General features: G+C 42.5%; 1 protein-coding gene across 1 annotated transcript; it reads right to left on the bottom strand.

Moving 5' to 3' along the window:
- Positions 1-7,544: 7,544 nt before the first annotated feature.
- Positions 7,545-8,798, bottom strand: LOC126540101 (uncharacterized). The gene has a single exon (XM_050186894.3). It carries the CDS (start codon positions 8,498-8,500, stop codon positions 7,790-7,792), a length of 711 nt encoding a protein of 236 aa, XP_050042851.1. The 5' UTR covers positions 8,501-8,798; the 3' UTR covers positions 7,545-7,789.
- Between the last annotated feature and the right edge of the window lie 1,640 nt (positions 8,799-10,438).

Below are 10,438 nucleotides of genomic sequence, written 5' to 3'. Positions count from 1 at the left end.
TCATTTGTCGCAGAAAAAATGACAAATGGCAAATACAACTACACATGAAATTACTCATTTAATCCTCTTTCTATCGCAACGTTCTCCCGTACAAAAAAAATTATTGAGAAGGCATTGAATTATTGGCAATTATTATTGGTCAATGTTGAATTCTTCATTGAGGAATTGTGGAAATTTTGTTGGAGAATTGTTGGGCTAACTGTTGAGTGGTTTTGAATGTTGGTCACTCAAATTTAATAGAAACACCATTGGGTGTCTCAATGTTGAATAATTGTTAAGTTACCATTGAAATTGCATTGCGCTTAGATGGCTCGTTGTGTTCATTTTGTTGAGTGGTTGTTGGGTTACCATTGATGCTGCATTGAACTGACGTTGTGGTAGTTCCGTTGACCTGTTGTTGAGTTATTGTTGTCACAGCACTGAAAAGTAGGTTGTGGCCCAGTTGAGATGGCATTGAGATTTCAGAAGTGGCCATTGAAATATTATTCACATTTCGTTGGGCTAGTGGATCTTTATACATATTTTGAAATTGCTTTGCTATTCACACTTTCATGCCCCGGTGCCTGCTCATAACTTTCACAAACACAAACAAAAGCAAAGGAGAGGAATTTGAAGTACGTTTATTTACACTAAAATACGTGCCCATATAACATTATTACAGTACATAAGGCACCACTACATCGAACCTGGAGACATAGGCTAGTACCTACAGCACTCTTAACAGTGTAAATACATCTGAAAAAACCTATACATATGAATTAAATCAAAACGACCATTGTGGTCTTTACTTGCGACTTAAGTTTATGACTAGAAGGCAAAGTGACTCAAAAGGCAGGGCTTAAGCATACCCTTTTAACAAACTTTGAACACATGAACACTTGAAGCTGCTTGCGTGTGGATACACACAAGACATCTGAATACGTTATATTAAAATGTTTCGCACACTAACCCATCACAGGAAAGGTTACGGCTGACTGTGAGAAGGCAAAATAACAGACTTCAAACAAATGACTTCACATAAATATATACAAGCTTTAGCACACGTCTTTCACCGCGATTAAAATTTAATGAAGTACCAAAGTAGATTTTCCTGAGGTTTTTGTCTTCGAGATGTATATATTTTCAGGTTGCCCAATTATTTTATAAAATAACATCACTCAACTTAGCTATTAATTGATGAGACATCATTTAGAAAGTTCTCGGGCATGGTGAACACCTGAATCATGTTTCTGACGAGCCAGGTTCGCAAGAACAGTACACCATTTGTATATGTTAAATTGAGGTACAGAAGAGTTTGTTGGTGGTATTTCCTCAATTTAGTGAGCTCATTTTCAGTTAATTTTTCTGGACTTGCACAAAGATAATTAGAGCACTTTTTGGGGCCTTTTTCACTATACCCAGCAACTAAGTGGTACCTCAGTCAATAAAGAGATAAGGCAAGGCTAATACCTTGAACGATAAGAGAAAAAATAATTATTTAGCGCAGAAAATTGGTAGTAACAGACAGCTAACACAATTCTAAACAGCCTAATAGATGGTCACCTGCACTTGCAGTATCAAGTACCCCAGAAATAGTCATAAAGGATGGGGAAAGGTTTCAATGACTGGACAGCCAGATTGGTGAGGCAGTGAAAAACGCAAATAAATGCGTATACGAAAAACCAATGACCTCAATTGCGCGGGTAAAATGTTATTAAAATGCTACCAGAATTTTATTGCATAAAATACATAAAAGTTGAATAAAAATTGGGACAAAGCAGTAAGACGGAGGGAGATACAGCACCCGTGTTGAAAAAGAATTACAAGTGATATACATGCATATTTAAGCTCAAGACAATTGTTATTCTAATATATACAAAAAGAACCCATGCACTGACGGCATAAAAGAAGATTCCTGCGCCTGGAGAATGCAGCACAGTACAAAGCAGCGTCATGAGAACCGAAAACTAGAGCGTAGTATGTTTAAAAAGTACGAATACTTGCATACCTACAGGCATGTGACATATCATGCCTTGAATGGATGAAATTCATAAATCTTACACAAATGAAGTTACCATCACTCTTATGGCTTCCTCAGGGGACTCCTTGAAGTTGAACTAGAAAAATGTACATCAGTGTTAAAAACAGAGAAGATAAGACTCTATAGCGTTCGTCCTGAAATAAACAGCGCAAATATTTCATGTATCAATTCTATGGACACTTCGCCAATTCGGTGTACATTTATATTTGACAACCACACAAACAGAAACGAAAAGGATGAATTAAGGTAGGAACACACATGAACGCTGACTCAACTAGAAGTTTATTCGTGAAGACAAAGATTTTAAACACATTGGCCAACTTCACAAAGAAAAAGCCATGGATGTGCAGCAGAAACAGCCCGGCACAACAAAAAAGGACCGAAAGAACCTGTAGAACAAACATGTGCGTCAAAAACAAAAAAACACATGAAAACTGAAAGGTTTGTCTTGTAAGTGATATTAACGAGAAATACTGCAGCAACTCTTTCCCACTAATGGTCACAGAAATATTGCTTATAAATTTTTCTTCGTGATCAATAAATAATTCTTCCATAAGTCCTCTTGCGTTCTGGTCTTTGTGATGAAACAACCCTTCTTTCTGCTCTATACCTCAACACCAGAGGAGTTCCGGCAGAAATATTTATTTATCACAAACGAAACAAATACATAAGCAAGTTATCTGTTGCCCTTAGTGGGAAAGACTTGCAGTTCTCACGAGTATTTCTCGTTGGGTAGTATCACTCATCGGACAAATATTTTGCTTTCTCGAAAGATTTGTCCGATAGTTCTCGTTTTTCACGCACGTTTATTCTACATGACATGGCTTGTTCATATTTTTTTTCTTGTCGCTCGTGGCTGTTTCTGCCACGCATGCACGGCTCTTTACCTTTGTCAAGTTGACCAGCGTCTTTAATTCCTCTGTCTTCAAAAATAAACTTAGTTGAACTTGCGCTCGTGTGTGCTCCTACCTATTTCGTCGTCCGTCCCTGTTTGCGCTGCTGTTTCCAGTACGCACGTATCACTTGGTTAGGCTGGTAAACATTCTCGCAAGCAAAAGGAAATACCTCCCCTCAAAAGGTAGCCCATCCTTTACGACTAAAAGCCAGAGCAAATCGAAAGTAAGCCTTCACAGCGTCCATGCGCGGCAGCTAGTACACCACAGAGCAGCAGAAAAAATAGTTAAAAATCCCACTTGATGGAGAGCGGCAACAGAGATGCGAGCTTGCTAGTGAATCAGCCACATATCAACGGGTGTCCCTTGCATGACGCCAAGCTGCTCTTGATGCAGAACACTTGAGCATCTGGGCATTTGCTGCATGAGTAACCTGCGAGAAGGGAATGCGGACAGAAAATGAGATTGCGCGGATTCAGAATCTGCCACACACTGCACATAACTACGCACAAAATAGAAGTACACACTATACTGGCAAGTAAAAATTTGCGACTCTTTACGAGTGCTGTCTAGAAAAGGAAGAAATAGGTTGCTACGGCAAATGTTAGCTAAGACACGCACAGCGATGTTTCACAGCGGGGAGTAATTTTCCCGGCTCTCTCGCAGAACCAAAGACCACGCGACAGTGCATAGCCGATACCAAGCAGATATCGAATCTTTGGGTAGAAGTCCAGCAGCAGGAATGACCTAAAGATACGCCGAGAGCGATGCGAGCGTGAGCGTGCCTGTACGAGTGAGAACATGCACCGTTTCTTTGAAGCTAGCTGCTCCGGCGTGTCTCCGATCATCCCACGCGATTTGGGTGCAGAACGTCGCGTACACGCCCTTGCGCGTTTTGCGCGTTAGCGTCTGCGCAGTGAGCTAGCATCATGCACGCGTCATTCTTCACCGCGCAAACGGTGCTCGAGGCGACAACGCGCCGAGTGGCGCTCCTTTCGCTTCTGCAAGCAACGCACATTCGGATCGGCCCAGCTCAAAGAGGCAGTAGAGAACGGTGGCATCTTTCGGTTATCGCCAATTAAAATTGTACAGTACGCCTTCAACAGAAACGCGCCGCGCTAGATATAGATGCTTACTGCGGTAGTTTTGGCAGGGATAGGCGATAAGGCGAGCCCGTCGGCGGCTGTGTTCTTTGCCGAAGTCGTCACCACACCTCTGTTCATTTGCGCTGTGTATCCGTGTACAGTCACCGCGCGGAAGCTGTGACTGATCGGTTGGCCGTTCTCCGCAAATCCCAAAGAGGCGAAATATATTTTGCGGTGCGCCGCATCATTAGGCGCAACCTAAATCGTGGCGCGCTTAACCGCTACGCCACAAAAGGTGATCACACTAACCGCATGGTATACGATGAGCCACTACGGATTAAAAAAATAATTATGATGTCCTACGTGCGAAACCAACGATCTGATTATGAGGCAGGTTGTAGTTGGGGACTCCGTATTAATTTTGACTTCCTGGAAATTTTTACGTGCGTACAATTCACAATGCACGAGCGTTTTTGCATTCCGCTCCATTGGCATGCGGGCGCCGCAGGGATCGTATCCACGACCTCGAGCCCCAAATTGCCACGGCGGCCGCCATAGTTACGAAATGCGTATCACGCGCTTTCGCTCCGGGGCATACGGTTTGCTTGAAGAAAGTGAACGGTGTGCTTAACATCTCACGCTTGTCAATGTCAAAATAAAAAAAAGGCTACGTGCCCAAGAAAACGAGATTACTTACCTATCTGCAGAAGTTCGGCTGCGACTGTTTCTGGGTGCCTTCTCTCCAACAGGCATCATAACCTCTGCCGCACACCTCATCAAAACAGCCAGGCTCGCACATCAGTCGAATACTGGTAGCTGAGTCAGCCAACGACTTCAACGGATAAACGTCCCACTTATCGTCGTTAAAACATTTCACTAAAATGTGCGTCATGATGACCGAAAAGAAAAAAAATGATTTCATCAAAAAGCACGAGGCGTGAACCAGCACGCAACGGCAACCAACTACCTGAGTCCGAAAGCCGTTCACAGCTTCGCTATCGTATGGAGTTATAAAAACCTTTCAAACACAAAATAACCGCATGGGAAAACCACTAATTAATTAGTAATAATTTTTCATCCACTAACCTTTATAAAGTTTTAAGAACAACTAATTTGTAGCGTAAACAATGAATACTACGACCAAAATATGCGACTACGAAACTAGCGGTAACGATGTGTACTGTTGAAAAAGTGTGCTCAAAACGAAGCTACAACTGTTGCAACCGCGTGCGCGCACACACACACACACACACACACCCGAACGCTACCTTGACGTTGGTAGCGCCACCGAGAAGTAAAAATTACTACTAATTTTATTATCTTTACAAAAGTAACGCTATAGAATAGTTTATCGCACCTTTGCAGATGACGAGGTAACAAGTAAGGTATGATAAGAGTCCGCTACCTGTATTTCTTTCATTACCTTTGGTGTTCTATTTAAGTGAACATAGGGGACCTGTCCTGCAGGCTTGGGAGACCAGAGGACGACAGTTCGGCGAGGCTCAAATCAATCGCATGCTTCTTGCAAGGCGAGAGTCGGGAGCAGCCGCTGATACAGCGATTAGTTGCGATACTGTTGCGGCTGTTTCTGAATCAGAAGCTCTTTGAAGTCAATGGTTATAGCGGCTGCGCGCTGCGATCTCAAAGCGTGTTCGTTGTTTGATCTCTAGTACCACGGCCGTTGGATAAAAAAAGCTATATTTACTTTCCGGACGGAGGGTGCGTCGCAGGAAATTCGAAGATCTCTCACGCGTATGTTTACAGCATGTGCGCCGCTTGGATCCTACGGTTCCCAAAGCGCGTGGGATGCTCAAAGGTAGCGTCGTCGCGTGTCGGCGCCTGTCTTATCGCCGGCCGCGCTGCCGCCGTGTCTACTTTTGGGGAACTCCACATGTGCGTAGTCGCCGTGTTTGTGAGTGAACTTCGCATTCTTCTGCTCCCCGAAACGTGCTGATTTTCGATCGTACCAATGGCTATGTCATATCGTGTATGTTAAAACAACGATGGCATTTGTACACCGGCGAAGAAATAAATCGTTATGAACTTGGGTGGTCATGAAGCTAGTCTAACGCTGCAGTTTTCACAGAAAGAAAACGGCTACGAAAGTGGGGCAGTCCCGGAGATAGGCGCTTGAAAGCGCCAGCTTTAGCGACAGCACGAGGAATTGGCACGCTGCGCACGCGCCAAGCATTTCAGAACTTACTGGCTTTCGAACGAGAGGTGCATGCGCGCGTTCGTGGCCTAATGGTTAGAGCACCGGGCTCGACGGCCGACGTTCAATGCCACCCCATCGGTCACACATTATTTTCTTTTTATGAAAACGAGGCGAAAGAAGAGCCTACCTGCTGCAAAGTGACAGCAATGAGGTTGGAGCGCTTCGCCTTTAATTTTTGGTATGTCTTCATATGGCGAGTCCTAATTATTGATACTGGACTCAACTGCTACACAACGAAAAACAAATACAAAAATCAACACAATTTATCCAATAAATTCATTATTGAGAACACTCAACGGTAATATTGTTGTGCAAGTGTTGAGCGAACTCAATTGCTTTTGAAAATTTGTTGAAGTCCGTTGTTTCAACAATTCCCCAACAATATATCAATGGTTAATCAACAGTCATTTTTGTACGGGCTCGCACCGATGTCATCGTCATTATTGTCGTTCTCATAGGGTTATTACAAGTCATGTGGCCGGGATTTTGTCGAATCAACCGAGCAACAATGACAAGGCTGTAGGTGCCATGTTGCAGACAATACAAATTGCGCACTGGTGACATATTTAGATGTATAGACATTTTTCTCTCAAATCCGTATCAAATACTGAGGTGGAATTACTCATTTAATCCTCTTTCTATCGCAACGTTCTCGCACCGATGTCATCGTCATTATTGACGTTCTCATGGGGATATTACAAGTCATGTAGCCGGGATTTGGTCGAATCAACACAAGCAACAATGACAAGGCTGTAGGTGCCATGTTGCAGACAATACATATTGCGCACTGGTGACATTTTTAGATGTATACACATTTTTCTCTCAAATCCGTATCAAATACTGAGCAGGGATGATGCTTAGAAATGTAGTCAGTAAATGAGCCGCGAGGTTTCAACGGCGACGTTATTACGAACATAGTTTGCGCGCAGTCAAAAGGCTCAATTCTATACGTTCTAGGCGTAGCCGCCAGACATACCTCCAATACCTATTTAACATATCTCTCTCTTTCTCTCTGTCTCTCTCTTTCAGAAACTTCTGTACTAACACTCTTAAAACATTCTGCGTAGTATACTCATGCTTAATTCAAAGAAGATTAATTTTAACATATCCTCCCACGAAAACCTGTAAGTATACTTTCACAGCCAAGCTGTATATGGCTAGAGTATAAAACGTTTTGTGTTCGCTTACAAAAACTATCATCGTCAATGACTTATACGCCCGTAAGCACTCATACCCCCATGAGCAAGCAAAATATGCAATGGCTCATAGCCCCGTAAGGCAGAGGCTCCAAGCACTCAGCAAAGTCAAGCGAACAGTGCTTACATTTTTTATTCAGATACCCTAAAGGCCCTTATGGGCATTACATAGGGGGGGGGGGTTAACAACAGGATATTTCAAACACAATTAGGGGGCGGAAGGCAATATAGAACACCGTGGTAAATATCACCGAATACAACAAGAAAATATAAAAAGAAAAAAAGGAAAGAGAATTGCATACATGATGAAAACAACAACAACACTCCGTACAAAGCATGTAGATACACTTACAATGCGTCAAAGGCATAAAATTCTGCTTTTACCCAACATGCGTAAAACTGCGCTTCAAATTACTAACAAATGAGTCATGATCACGTATAGAAGCAATTTCTTTTGGCAGCTTATTCCAGTGATGAATAGCTAGAAAGAGCGGTGATTGTCGCAGGAGATTCGTACGTGCAAACATCGGACGCACTTTGAAGGGATGGTCGAGGCGGGGAAAAAATTTTTGTGGGGGTTTGATATGGGATGCTGTAAAGGATGACGGGGTATGATACAATCTGTGGAAGTGGGAAAGCAGTGCTAACAGTCGTCGTGCTTCTAGAGACGGTAATTGGAGGGACTCTTTGATAGCCGTGATGCTGGATGTTCTAGAGTATGTTTTAGTGATGAAGCGTGCTGCTTTATTTTGTAAAGATTCCAGCTTGTTTATTAGGTAAGTCTGATTTGGATTCCATATTATGGAAGCGTATTCAATCTTTGAGCGAACTAGAGCTGTGTAAGCTAATAATTTAGTTGACTCATTTGCTAAATACAAATTTCGCCTAATGAATCCAAGTGTTTTATTTGCTTTCGAAATTATTTCATCAATGTGATCATTCCATGTAAGGTTAGAAGTTAAATGGACTCCCAAATATTTTAATGTAGACACATTCTCTATGCATATGCTGTTCATAAAATATGAACTTAAGTGAACGTTACTGGCTCTGCTAAATGTCATTGTTTTAGTTTTAGAAACATTAATTTCCATTTGCCATTGCTCGCACCAAAGTGAAATTTTGTTTAGGTCGGCCTGTAAAATATTAGTGTCTTCAGAGGTGATAATTTGTCTGTAAAGAACGCAGTCATCTGCAAACAATCGAACTGTTGAGGTCAGGTTGTTACTGATGTCATTAATGTAAATTAAGAATAAGATTGGGCCAAGTACGGATCCCTGAGGAACGCCAGATTTAACTTGTGCTAAAGCGGAAAAGTGATCATTTACGGAAACAAATTGGTAGCGATTGGTTAAAAAACTTGAGATCCAATTAATAATTTTACCATGTATGTTAAGCCGACTAAGTTTCATCATTAAGCGAGAATGGGGCACTTTATCGAATGCTTTCTTGAAGTCAATAAATATGGCATCGATTTTTATGGAATCGTGAACAGCCTGATGAAGATCAGTTATAAGTTCAAAAAGCTGTGTTTCACAAGAGCGTCCTTTCTGAAATCCATGTTGATTGTTAGAAAAGAAGTTATGTTCAGATAAATATTTCATAACTGCGGAAGATATGATATGCTCAAGTAATTTACATGGAATACTAGTCAAGGATATAGGTCTATAGTTTGAGGGCACTGATCGGTCACCTGATTTATAAATGGGAGTGATACGACCGACCTTCCAGTCATCTGGTACAATTCCTGTATCTATTGATTGCTGGAAAAGGGCGGCTAATACGGGAGATATTATAGGTTTAGTCATTTTAAGCATCTTTGTGCAGATGCCGTCTGGACCTGGCGCTGAGTTATTCGAAAGTCGATCGATGGCCGATTCTATTCCCTCTGGTGTAATTATGAGATCATTCATAGATGAGTTAATTGAAGGAAACGTAAGGTCAGGTGTAATTGGATTTTCGTTTGTGAATACAGAGCTGAAAAACGAGTTTAATTCAGTCGCAGCTTCAGGGCTTCAGCTTCATTCTTTCTAATCACTCGTACAACATGCAGAACAGCACGTCGAAAACCGTTATCATTGATGGCTCATAAATCCGTAAACAATTGCTCATAACCTCGTAGGTAAGAAAAATAAGCAATGGCTCACAGCCCCGTAAGCTTCATGGCTACTCACTTTGCGTTGGCTAGTTGAGATGACGCTACCCCTGTAGTCGTTGTCGGTGATTTCAATTCGGATGTGTGAGGACCGAAAAGTGAGTGGTTTACGCCTTTCGGGTTGCAGACATATTGCTTGCGATTCCACACCGACGCGGCCCAACCGACCACCCACGCGGCGTACGTGCATCGATTTGACATTATGAAATAACGTGTTTGCAGTTGCGAGTATGCTGCCTATCAGTGTATATCATAGCGACCACAAAGCCACTGTGACCGTCGTTACTAAGTAACAATGAGTGATGCAATAACGTATTAGCCACACGTTTTCTTACCACAATGTTTATCCCGCTTTCCTCTTTTTGTTCCCCCTTTCCCTTCCCCCAGTGTAGGGTAGCAAATCGGACGCTCGTCTGGTTGACCTCCCTGCCTTTCCTCTCTTTGCTATCTCTCTCTCTCTCTACAACTCCGCTGGTCGTCCACCTGCGTAGGACAGGATGGCCTTAAATTTTTCACATTACATTTCTGTTCGCTGAGCACAGCTTACAACTTGAGCCTCGGATAGTGCTCCAGCTTCACTCTTTCAGCTCACTTTTTTTTCGCTTAGAGTGATCGCTCTTTACCTAGTGTATAAATTCAAACCAATCTCAAACCTTATATTTCACATGCGATTGAGCACTTTGTTGCGGTTCTTTGCAAAAAGAATACCCTTACTGATTGCAACAGCCAAGGCCTTTGCTGCCGTACAAGGCGTTGCCTCGTCCGACACGCCGCAGGGAAACCGGAGTGGTTATAACGCGAGAGGCGAAACGTGGCACTACAGGTTTCAATTATTTCGCTTTCGAATCCCTGGGTCGCGCTGTGCAGATAGCGAATA

This window comes from Dermacentor andersoni, chromosome 2 (assembly GCF_023375885.2).
Source record: "Dermacentor andersoni chromosome 2, qqDerAnde1_hic_scaffold, whole genome shotgun sequence".
Classification (NCBI taxonomy): Eukaryota; Metazoa; Arthropoda; class Arachnida; order Ixodida; family Ixodidae; genus Dermacentor; species Dermacentor andersoni.
The sequence above is the reverse complement of the archived record's forward strand: the minus strand, read 5'-3'. Positions and strand labels throughout refer to the sequence as shown.